At 42.7% G+C, this 12129-nt stretch overlaps 1 protein-coding gene and 1 pseudogene across 1 annotated transcript in view; one reads left to right on the top strand and one right to left on the bottom strand.

Annotated features, from left to right (window-relative positions):
- Nucleotides 1-1947: 1947 nt before the first annotated feature.
- On the bottom strand, nt 1948-5323 carry LOC100856731 (annotated as a pseudogene).
- Nucleotides 5324-5934: 611 nt separating this feature from the next.
- The window catches only part of LOC119873559 (translation initiation factor IF-2-like), a 106798-nt gene continuing 100603 nt past the window's right edge, over nt 5935-12129 (top strand). The window contains exons 1-3 of the mRNA XM_038549562.1: nt 5935-6164; nt 6222-6709; nt 7086-7139. Coding sequence (XP_038405490.1) covers nt 5935-6164; nt 6222-6709; nt 7086-7139 — 772 coding nt within the window. The remainder of the gene's footprint in view (nt 6165-6221; nt 6710-7085; nt 7140-12129) is intronic.

Consider the following 12129-nt stretch of genomic DNA (forward strand, 5'->3'; position numbering starts at 1 on the left):
TGGTGAATATCAAAAGAAATTTTATGGAAATATTTTAGATCATAGAATATCCATATAAGAATACAATAATTTCCTCCTGACTTCTAATCTCCATCTCTACAACACTTCAGATTTTCCCAAGCAATGTCTCTATAATAAGTAAAAATGACAACAACATTTATATCCAGTATTCTAGCCTTACTACTTGGCAGGACTTGCACCTTGTTAAGAACTGCTACCACGATTTGGACACATGGAGAATCCAGTTTTGACCAGCTAAGTGATTCACCCTAGATCATCCAGCTAGGAACACAAGTGTAAAATTTAAACCAGCATCTTCTAACTATAGAATTCAATTAAAGCACTGTCATACTGCCCATATGACTATCTACATACCAATTCTTTACTATGCAACTACTGCTCAAGTATTCTCCAAATATATACGTATATATATATATGCTTTATAATGCAGATTTTTCAATTGTATCTATTTTTTTTTTGAGATAGCAAGCCTCAAAATTCACATTTTCAATTACATTGCAATAGGCTGTTTGACAAGAAAACAAAGAGAAGGAATCTGATCTGAGATAGTCTTGTTTCTTTTATGTTTCTAGATCCATCCTTATCTAAAATCTATTTAGTCTGATATTTTATCTTTGCAGTTATATGAGCCAAAAGTTCTTTTTTTTTTTTTTCTTAAAATTATTTGAGTTGGACTTCTGACACTTTCACCAAAAGGGACCAGAGTAATCTATGTCCTCACCTTCAGTAAGGTTCAATCTTTCCCTTCCTTATATTCTCAGATATGACATTTAGGAAACTATTATTAAACTTTTTTTGTTTGCCTTTTCTACATTTTCAAACTGGAAGGTAAGAATTATGTCTTCTTCAGTTCTGGAGCACTGTTTTCCTTGATATTATGCTTTCTAAATAGTTATGGTAGAAAAATTGTTAATATAGTAAAAATGAATGAAAATGAATAAAAAGAATTGTGGCAGGACTTCTGATGCTTCAATAGTTGAATTCTTCTAACACTGATATGCTATGTTTTAATTTTTCCACTGGCATAATAGAAATTAAACAGCCTTAAAGTGTTAAAAGTATTAAAATTTTAGAGTCTAACATTTTTAGTATATGCAGGTTGATTGTATTGAGGGTTGTACATATATGCCTTCTCTATTTCTGCATGAAATTTTTTTTCTAAATATAATGAAAAGGTTTTAATCTTTTTACATTAGTAATCAATCTGAGAGGCATATTAATTGCTAGAATCAGTTACCATACACAGAAGTAGTTTCCCAGTTTTTTAACCTACCAAAATATATTGCATTTCCACGCTATCCACATTTTAATCAGCAGAAATATTATTCCATTTACTAATAAAATTCACATTTATTGTGGAAATATTTATGGTTATGCCAAAAATTGAATACGATTTCTTTACAAATCAAATGAAATTTATTTAAACTCGAAACAAATTTTTATTACCAGAGTCTTGTCACATAATTGAATATTTCTCTGCTTTGTACACAATTATTGGTAGTCTTCACAGAAAGGCCATTTCTTAACTTCTCATCTGGTGATGGCAGGTATTAAAATCCTGATTCTAACAGAATAGTTAAAAGTAGTAAAAATGACTCAGTGATTTAAGTTGAAAGCAGTACATTGGAACATGGCTCTTGTACTTAGTTAATAGGAATGTACAGATTTTTTTTATTAAAAAATGTAAAATAAAAAAATAAATAAAAAATGTAAAATAATTTGTCAGCATGGACAATGACAGCAGCAAATCATTATTTACTGTCAATTGAAACCAGTAATTTAACATTATAGTGATTTTCTTAAACATCAGCCAGTCTTTTCTTTAGTCATTTCCTTCAATTAACCTCTCTGAAGTTATTGATGAGGAACACGGCCTTGAGCTTCCCTTCATAGTTCATTAATAATGGTAAAGTACTATTCTAGGAATTAGAACACGCCATCTGCTGTTCCACCTATTGCACCTATTCCAGGGTCTTTCTCTTTTTTGAGAATTTCTGTGACTGCAGTTCCTGCTATAGAGTGGCCACTCCAACAGCATCCAATAAAATAGTTCTTCCAACCGTAGTTGGATCCATGATTCCTTTTTCCATCATATTCACATAATCTCCAAATAGAGTGTCATAACTAATTTCTGAGGAATTTTGCATAACTTTCTCAATTATCAATGATCCTTCAGTACCTACATTCTTAGGAATGGGTATTTCAGGGATTTCGAGTGATCTTTTAATAATTTCTATGTAGATTTTTGATCTTCATTAGTGCGGGTTATTAAGTCCAAGGCTGCAATGAATGCACTGGTGCAGAGCACAAAGTCATCCCAGAAGTATGCTTTCTTCAAGAGCAGCTCATAGCATTGAGAACATCTCTTTCTTTTTAATCATTTCAACACCATTTGTCCCACCAAATTAGGCATAGCTACTCCTTCTGAGAGTTTTTCCAGTTGATCCTTTAGTTTTTTTTCATATTTAATAGTTGTGATATCTAAGTGATGATTTATTGATATATGTGCTGCCGAAGCGAGCACAGTGATGATTTATTGAATACAGTTTTCAACTTGAGCCTTCTCACCTTTTCAAGAGCATAGCATCATCTTTGGTCAAAATGACTTCTCCATTTTTTTCTCAGTCATGAGGCTGAACATCTTCAAGATTTAATCTTTCTTCTCCAGACATGGTACTACTAGTAGCAATAGCCATGTCTTTAATCTGGTTCTATTGTCACCAAAACCAAGCGCTTTGACCACTACAACCTAAAGACCATCTTTTAACCTATTCAAAACTAATGTACTTAGACCTTCCCCACAATATCTTCAGTGATTATGACCAAAGGCTTAAGGTAAGCATTGACAATTTCAGAAGCAGATGCAATGTACTCGCCACTAGAAATTTCTTTTCATTCAATAGAAAATAGGTGTCTTGGAATTCATACTTTTTTTTTTTTTTAAGATTTTATTTATTTGACAGAAAGAGAGCCCAAGCAGGGGGAGCAGGAGGCAGAGGGGGAGTGAGAAGCAGGTTCCCTACAGAGCAGGGAGCCCAATGTGGGCTGAAGGCCGACGCTTAACTAACTGAGCCACCCAGGTGCCCCCAAATCACATTTCTAACCTTCTGATGTATTAATAAAGTATGGAGAAATATAAATCAAACTTCATGTCTTCAATAATCTCTAACTCCTCATTTAGTATTTTTATATCCTTTGCTCCGATAACACCCTTTGTTCTGGCCTTCTTCATTGCAACAGAACGGATGTTGCCAATTCCTTTGTCTCCATTTGCAGGAATCATTGCAACCTGAGCAGTTTCTTCAGGGGTTCTCACAGGTTTAGACTGCTTCTTAAGTTCAGCAATTACAACATCAAGAGATAACATCACACCTCTTCTGATTTCCACCGGATTGGCATCTTTGCTAATCTTCCCAAATCTTTCGTTGGCAATAGAGTGTGCCAACAATAGTAGCAGTCGTGGTCCCATCCTCAGATTCTTCATCTGTGTTATTGGCAACATCTCGAACAAGTTCAGCACCAATAATTTTGTATTCATCCTTTAAGTCAATGGATTTTGCCACAGTCACACCATGTTTTGTTATTTTGGGACCACAGCTCTGTTCAATAATGGCTGTTTTTCCCTTAGGCCCATAATATGGCTAAAGCATGGCATAAGAGGTATATGCTCTGAAGCATTAAGAGTCGGGAATCTGGGGATCCCTGGGTGGCGCAGAGGTTTAGCGCCTGCCTTTGGCCCAGGGCGCGATCCTGGAGACCCAGGATCGAATCCCACGTCAGGCTCCCGGTGCATGGAGCCTGCTTCTCCCTCTGCCTGTGTCTCTGCCTCTCTCTCTCTCTCTGTGTGACTATCATAAATAAATAAAAAAATTTAAAAAAAAAATTAAAAAAAAAAAAAAGAGTCGGGAATCTGTACGAGATTTTATATCTTTAGTACATGCCCCAGTGAGAGGAGGAGCTAGCGCCTTGGATACTGGCCTTATTTGGCAAAGGTCTGTGGATAATCAAAGTCCTTCTGTGGTGTGTGGGCAGCCACTGAGACCCTTTGAGGGTCTGAAAAAAAAGGAAAACTGTATTTTTTTAACCTTGTTATTCACTTAATCCTGAGGTATCCTAATTTAAATTTGAACACACTTAAAGAGAAGGCAAAAAAAAAAAAAAAAAGAGGAAAGATGACTAAAATTCATCTCATATTTATATTAGAAACATTATTTCATGCCCTAAGATATATTTGAACACAATTTTCTGTTGAGTAAAGGGTCAATATTTATAGTTGCAAATTAAGAACTGATGAAGATTACAAATAAAATGTGCAAGTTATACACTAGGCATTATCCCTGACCCATGAAGAAGTCAGTTCTTTATCTACCCTCAGTTTCTGAGAACTGAATTGAAAGGGACTTAATTTAAAAAATAGAGTGATGAGCCTTCTGTGCACTAAAAACTTAACCTATAAACTCACTTACATAATATTCATTAAATTCATTAATCAAGAGATCCTCTGACCTTAACTCGGACTACTGCTTGTGTCCTTGTTCAACAACCTTAAGGAGCCCCTGTATTTTATTTCAAACAATATGTTGTTACTAATAATTAGTTTTGCTTTAATAAGCTTTTTCCATGGCAGAAAAGCATGCAGTGTTTTCAAACAAAAGTTTTAAAATGGCCTTATCTTGTGTTATAGTAAAACCTAGTTTCCTAGTTAATTATTGTGTAAATGTGTATTTTTTAAAAGATTTTATTTATGAGACAGAGAGAGAGAGAGAGAGGCAGAGACACAGGCAGAGGGAGAAGCAGGCTCCATGCAGGGAGCCCGGCGTGGGACTCGATCCTGGGTCTCCAGGATCAGCCCTGGGCAGAAGGGGGTGCTAAACTGCTGAGCCACCCTGGCTGCCCGTGTATTTTTTTTAATATCGATCTAACCAATGACATTAAAGCCTGTTTCCTAAAGTCCAAAGTGTATTTAACATGTGTTAATGTATGTGTATATATGTATATGTATAAATTATATAATTTTTTGTATAAATTATATAATTCATACATAAAAATGAAAGTAGTCCTTCCATAATTTAAATTTGTTTCTTTTTCCCAAATCATATGTAAGCATAAGAGGAAGACAGGAGTGTTTGTTTTTGTTTGTTCACTGCGGCCTCCCCTGTGGTCAGATCCATGCCTCCCACATAAAAGTTTGGTTAGAATATAGGTAACAATGTATGAATAAAATATCACCCATTAAAGGTCATCCTGTACCTGCCAGCGTAAGTGAGCAAACAAACAAAATACTTGCCTGGGAAATGCTCATTGCTCATTTATACCCTCTCACTCCATGAAGTTGGTTTTGATGTGGAATGTCGGTAGGGAGTTAAAATCCGTGCCCAGGGATCCCTGGGTGGCGCAGCGGTTTGGCGCCTGCCTTTGGCCCAGGGCGCGATCCTGGAGACCAGGGATCGAATCCCACATCAGGCTCCCGGTGCATGGAGCCTGCTTCTCCCTCGGCCTGTGTCTCTGCCTCTCTCTCTCTCTGTGACTATCATAAATAAAAAATTAAAAAAATTAAAATCCGTGCCCATCTCTTCTTTCAAGTGTGGGCCACAAAAACTCTCAGCTTTTGCAGCAAATTAGCCAACAACCGGAGCAGCTCATCCAGATGCTGAATGGGACCCCTGGGGAGCCAGCAGACATGTCAAATGTGGAGGGTGGGGTAGGTGGACGGGGAAGGAGGCGCTGCACATAAACTACGTCTAGGCGAAGCCACAGTAGAAAGAATTTATAAGGAGGTTGAAGGCCCTGGGCCTCTCAGAGAACCTGGTGATCCAGGACTTTCTGCGAGGGGGCGGGGGGGGGGCGGGGCTTGGGGGGGTGTTGGAACTTGGCTGCCAACTTCCTCTAGAGTCACGACTTTGATACCATGTGATGCTGGGAAGCCAGGCTGCCCCCACCCACCTTTCCCCAACCCCAACTGCACAAAGAAAGAAAACCCTTAAAACAGAAACACTGCAACTTCCAGCACCCCGCAGTAGCCCACTCCCACCTCAGCTGCGACCCGGCCGCGGGCTCCGTCCCATCCCTCGCCCCAGCGCGGCCGCCTCAAAGGACCCGGGGGGCCCAGTGGCGACCGCGCTCCTCTCGGCCTCTGCCCCCAGGCTCCGCAGCCAGGAGCGGCGGGGGCGGCCCCTCTGACGCCTCCCTGCCCCTTTCAGGGTGGAGGAAAGCTGCCCGCGGACTCCAATCCTTCATCACGCGACGCCAATCTCCCTTCCCAGGGGGCACGTGCAGGCCCGAGGCCGCCCCCGCAGCCGGGCCCCCGCCTCCCACCGGCATCCCCTGCTGCGGAGAAGGGCTCTGCTTTGTCCTGCGCGGGGAAGGGGGAGGATCAGAGCCAGTGCAGGCCGCGGCCCCCCAGCCCCAGCACCGAGCGCGGCCTACGACGTCTTGAAGGCAGCAAAAACGAAAAAGGCGGAGGAACCACCCCGCCCTGCTGCGGGCTGCTGCGGCGCTGGGCCCCAAGCGGAAGAGGCCCTGCAGCTGCGCCTCCAGGAAAAGGCTCCAGGAACAGGCTCTAGCGGCCCTAGGGGGCGCATTCTAGACCCTTCGCAGCTGCTGGGGGCCCCGGCTCCGCGGACGGCAGCTGGGGCGGCGCAGGGGCCGCTGCAGCTTTGCACGCGCACCTGTCACCTTGCGCCCCCAGGTCGGTGCCTCGGAAGCCCCTGCCCGCCCCCGGCCCCCCGGCCCCTGACCTCCCCTGCCCGTGATCTCTCCCTCGTCGCCTGCCCTTCTCCCGGCCCCGTGACCTCTCCCCCGCCCCCCTGACCTCACCACCCGGCTTCCTCTGCCCCCCCTCCCCCCCGGCTCCCCCCCCCGGCTCCCCCCTCGCACCCTCCCCCCCGGGCTCCCCCCGCGCCGCCCTCCTGGGGGCCTTGCGCTCCCTCCACGGCCCCGGCCCCGGCTTTAGGCTCAGAAGATCCATTCAAATGCGAGAAAGTGGCATTCGTGACTTAAACAAAACAAAAGTCTGGAAACAGGAGTTAGAATTAAAAAGCCTTTTCGGTTTTCGTCGTTCAAAGGTTCTTTCCGACTCGGAATCACAAGGAGGCTGGAAGCTCGAGGCGCGACATCAGGTCAGTGGAGGAGGAGGGAGAGGATGGGGAGGAGGGGGATGGGGAGGAGGGGGGATGGGCGGGGCCCGCTGTCCCGGGGGTTGGGGGTCGTGGGGGGGGTCGGGGGGTCGGGCCCGCTGTCCCGGGGGCGGGGGGGCTGGACCGTGTGCCCCGCCCCGCGCCTCAGGAGCCCTGGGCGTGGCCGCGGCTGCAGGGACGCACCAAGCAGCGACTCAGTCCGGAGCCGAGCCCGGGTCACTGCGCCCTGCGGCCCGGGGTCCGGGAGCACGTGCGCGGCCGGTGGTGTTCGCAGGTGAACCGAGGGACCGGCCCTCCTGCTGGGGGGGGGGGGGGTAGATGGGCGCCACGTGGTGCCCCGTGGCGGGGTCTCCTGCTAAAAGAGATGCTGCCGGCGGGGGCGGGGGCGGGGCTGCAGGTGCGTGCAGGGCGGGTGCCCCTGATGCCGCTAAACCCCTCTCTGCCTCCCTCGGCTCCTTTAACACCTGCTCGGTCGCAGTCACCGCCCGTTGCTCCTGTGAAAATTCAGACCAGCGCAGGACTTCGGTGGCTGTGAATCTGCGTCCCTGAGATCTCTGACTGTGGCCAAGGGCTCAATTCTCTGGCAGCCGCCAGCTGTGGCCCCTTGAATCCATCGCTGACCCCCACGGGCTGCTCCCAGCAGGGATCCTATCCTAACGCCCCATATGAGCAACTTGGGCTCAGAGATTTTTCCATCTGCCTGGAGAACGCCCTCCTAGAGATGTGCTGCAGGCTGGGACCCCCCCTCCTCCCCCCCCCCCCCCCCCGGTTGTGGCCTTGCTGCCAAGTCTGGAGGCTCCCCGAGCCCTCTCTGGCTCTAATGCTTTTTCTTCATAAAAAGTTTGCCCCAATAGATAAAATTTTGGCGTCTGTTTCCTTGAGTACCCAAACAATGCCTCTCCTAAAACTTAACAACTATCATCTCAGTTAAGAAATGGGCACTTGGGGGGATCCCTGGGTGGCTCAGCGGTTTCGCGTCTGCCTTTGGCCCAGGGCGCGGTCCTGGAGTCCCGGGATCGAGTCCCACGTCAGGCTCCCGGCATGGGCCTGCTTCTCCCTCCTCCTGTGTCTCTGCCTCTCTCTCTCTCTCTCTATGTCTATCATGAATAAATAAATCTTAAAAAAAAAATGGGCACTTGGAGCACAAATTATCAGTGCGAACTCGAACCCATCTTAATGGGTTTAACCTCCTCTCAACTTGCTCAAGCCTGTTGTCAATAGAAGCCTTACTTGGAATGAGGGCCAAGGCTCCATCGTCTTTTTCTCCCCACTGTGCGTCTCCTTTTCCTCCTTCTGTTCTCTCTCTCTCTCTTTTTTTTAATTTTTAAATATTTTAAAGAATGTATTAGAGAGAGCAAGAGTGTACAAGTGGGGGAAGGGGCAGAGGAAGAGGGAGAAGCAGGCTCCACGTTGAGCAGGGAGCCCAGTGCTGGGTCCCAGGACCCTGAGATCATAACCTAACCTAAAGGCAGACTCGTGACCAACTGAGCCCCCCAGGTGCCCCGCCCCCCCCCCCCCCATGTCTAATCTTATTACCCAGTTTTTGTGGAGAGAATTAGGAAAAAAGCAGGAAAAAATATCCCCCTGGAAGCTAGTTCTCACTCCCTGGACATGATGATACTTAAAGCTGACTGTATTAAGTAGTCTTTCCTCCAGACACTCAAAGATTCCCTGTATACTCCTTTGTCTACAATTTCTTTGACCTATGCGAGTGCAGTTTATCCCAATCTTTAGATATCTGCCTTCATCCCAGTCAGTTCCTTTACTGCTGGAATTTCTCCATCCTTTAATAGACACACATCGGAATAATGTGACTTACATGGTAAGAAATATATATTTGGTCTTTGTTCCCATTTTTAGCATACGGCTCCTAAAGCCATAGGGATTTCTTAAGTGCTAAGAGCAATAAAACTGTCTTAATATTCATAACCTCTTTCAACCACATCTGAGTTTATGTTGCTGAGTTAATACTAAAGGGGAACCCTAAGATTGCCAGCCATGTGATTAGAGGGTTGGAACTTTCAGTCCCTGAGGGGTAGAGGGCCTGGAGTTTGATTCAGTTGATGGTGGTCAGTGGTTGATCATGTCTAAGTAACAAGGCCTCTATAAAAAAAATCCGAAATGATGAGGTTTAGATCGCTGGATTGGTAAACACCTGGAGATGCTTGGGGGATGGTGCTCCCAGAGGGCAGGGAGGCTCTATGCCCCTTATCGCATACATTGTCCTATGAATCTCTTCCATCCGGGTATTCCGGAGGTATATTCTTTTATAATAAATTGGTGATCTAGTAAGCAAAATGTTTTCTCTGAGTTCTGTGAGTCGCTCTGCAAATTAGCCAAACCTGGGGAATTGGGTGGTGAGAACCTCTGGGCTATACACACACTGTTGTGCGGCTGAATGTGGTTTAGATGAAATGCTGGCCTAAGCCGTGTCCTGATGAATGCCAAAAATGCATCATTTCAACCATCCCTCTGAGTTTGAAGTGAAGAGGCATCAGACTCTACTACTCTCTGTAATGCTCACAGATTGGAAGAGCTCTTACCAAAGAGTTCTTATCAATAAAACTTTCTCCCCAGTCAGCCCATTTTCTATCTGCATCAGACTTAGGAGTCTAATAATTGTGGAAATAGTCCTTAAATAGTTTCTTTGAAAATTTCCAGGAGGTGATTTTTTTTCCTCTCACCTTCAAATAGAACATTGTGTTCATGGTTCTTTATGCACACTTATAGTAAACGCACAATTACATTAATTGCAAATGATTAAAACTCACCCAGAGATAGAAGACAAGTAGCAGATTAGAGACATGGTACTTGGAGTTTCTTATTTCTGTCAGGTTCACAGAAAATTGCTAGAATTACTTAGGAATATTTGATGCTTTAGAAATAAATGCATGTGACAGGCAAATACCTGAGTCAAACAGTTTTTTAGGTGTAATTGGATTATTATATTCCCATTGTGATGAATATTTTACCCATGCTAGTTAATCATAATTAAAATTACATTTAATAATTTGGGAGTTTCACAAGCAGAGTATTTTGGGGCTATTTGTATCCCAGTAGGTATTTGGATATTAATTAAGAAAAAAGACAAAACGAAAGGAAAATAAGATTAAGTTGATTTAAAGGAAAGGATAATTAAGTAAGATGGTGATAATAGTTGCAGATTATTAATAATAACAGGAATTCCTATACCTCAAGGAATAATACTTTTGCTTTGAATAAAACTAAGTAAATTTTTAAGATTTTTAATTCTTTTCATGTGATGCTATCATTTAAGATTTGTAAACCTTATGATATATGGGCCTCTATTCGTCTGAGGAATTTCGAAGTAGAAAACCCTAATCATTTCTCTAATCAATTGTTTTATATTAAGGAAAAAATTGAAATGTCGTGTATGCAATATGACATTTTTATGTAAAAGTTGTGCTCTTAATATATGTGGGAACCTTCAAATTATTGCTTCAATACAAAATCTTGTGTACTTTAAGGTTACATTTTCTAGGAGCACTGTGTAAAATGTATATATGTTTGGCACAGTGAACTCAGCACAAAATTGTTCTTTGAAATGAATTTTTTTTTTTTTTTTTGCACTTGAGAGACTGGACAGATGTTTTTCCAGTATGTAGCTGCATCATGCTACCTAACCTGGTCTTTTCATCTACTCAAGTTCAGCTCAGTTTTTCATAGTTCTTGTTATCCAAGTGGATCAGGATATTGACTTGACTTAGTAACATTTGCTCTTGGTCCATAAGGCTTCTCTCCAAAACATGCATCTTTACGCTAATTAATTGTACAGATTGTTACCGAACCTTTTTAATGTTCTTGCTCTGGTTAAACAAGTGTCAATATAACAACCCTTTTTTTAAAGGACTTTTTGTCTAATCAGTAAAAGAAATTGTCCAATACATCACTAATTATATTAAAGTGGGATAATTATTACGCTGGGAATAGGCCTTAACCCTTAGAGAAGTACATGAGAGGACTGAGGATTCTCTCCTATTATGATATATAAACAATATATATGAGAAAATGTATGTGGTAATAGGTACTTCCCAATCTGAGGACAATTTCCTCTCAGATACATTACCTGTAAATAACAATCAAATTTTGCTACATAGGTACATATGTTGATTTGTGAGCTTATTTAGGAATTTATGTCCTTAAGTAAACTAAAAAATTAATTTGATCTATAATGTACCTTCGGTAGATGAAAATAATGTGGTATAGTTTCAATAGGACCCATTAGTAGAAAGTAAAATTGAATAATTGATTAAATATAAATATGTTTATCTTGAATGATAGCAAGTAAAATAAAAAAACATAAAGGGAGAAGGGTGGCTGGGGAATGTAATTTAAAAAACAAATACATAAAGAGGCCATATAAAATAGTACATAAGCGTTCAGGCTCTGCAGACATTCTATACAGTCAAATCCTATCCCTATAACTTACTAGCTTTTTGACTTTAGAGAAATTGTTTTATATTCCAGTATTTTTGTTTCTTTTTCTGTGAAATGGAGATGATAATAGGTCGAATAGCATGAAATTATTATGGTTGGCTATTCTTTTATTTTTTAAAGATTTTATTTATTTATGAGAAACACAGAGAAAGGGAGAGACACAGGCAGAGGGAGAAGCAGGCTCCATGCAGGGAGCCCGAGTAGGACTCGATCCCAGGTCTCCAGGATCAGGCCCTGGGCCAAAGGCGGCGCTAAATCTCTGAGCCACCCGGGCTGCCCAAGGCTCTTCTTTTATAGCTTTATTGCGGTATAGGTGATTTACAATAAACTACATGCATATAAAAGGTACAATTTGATGATTTTTTCTAAATATGTATATAAGTAAGAAACCATTGCTATAATCAAGATATAAACTGAGTAGTCAGTGGGAAAATTCCTTTAAGGACAGAAATTATCAAAGCTCAAGAAAAAATGAGATAGAGGAGTAGCCATGTATGTATTGAAGAAATTGCTT

Source organism: Canis lupus, chromosome 10 (assembly GCF_011100685.1).
Source record: "Canis lupus familiaris isolate Mischka breed German Shepherd chromosome 10, alternate assembly UU_Cfam_GSD_1.0, whole genome shotgun sequence".
NCBI classification, from domain to species: domain Eukaryota; kingdom Metazoa; phylum Chordata; class Mammalia; order Carnivora; family Canidae; genus Canis; species Canis lupus.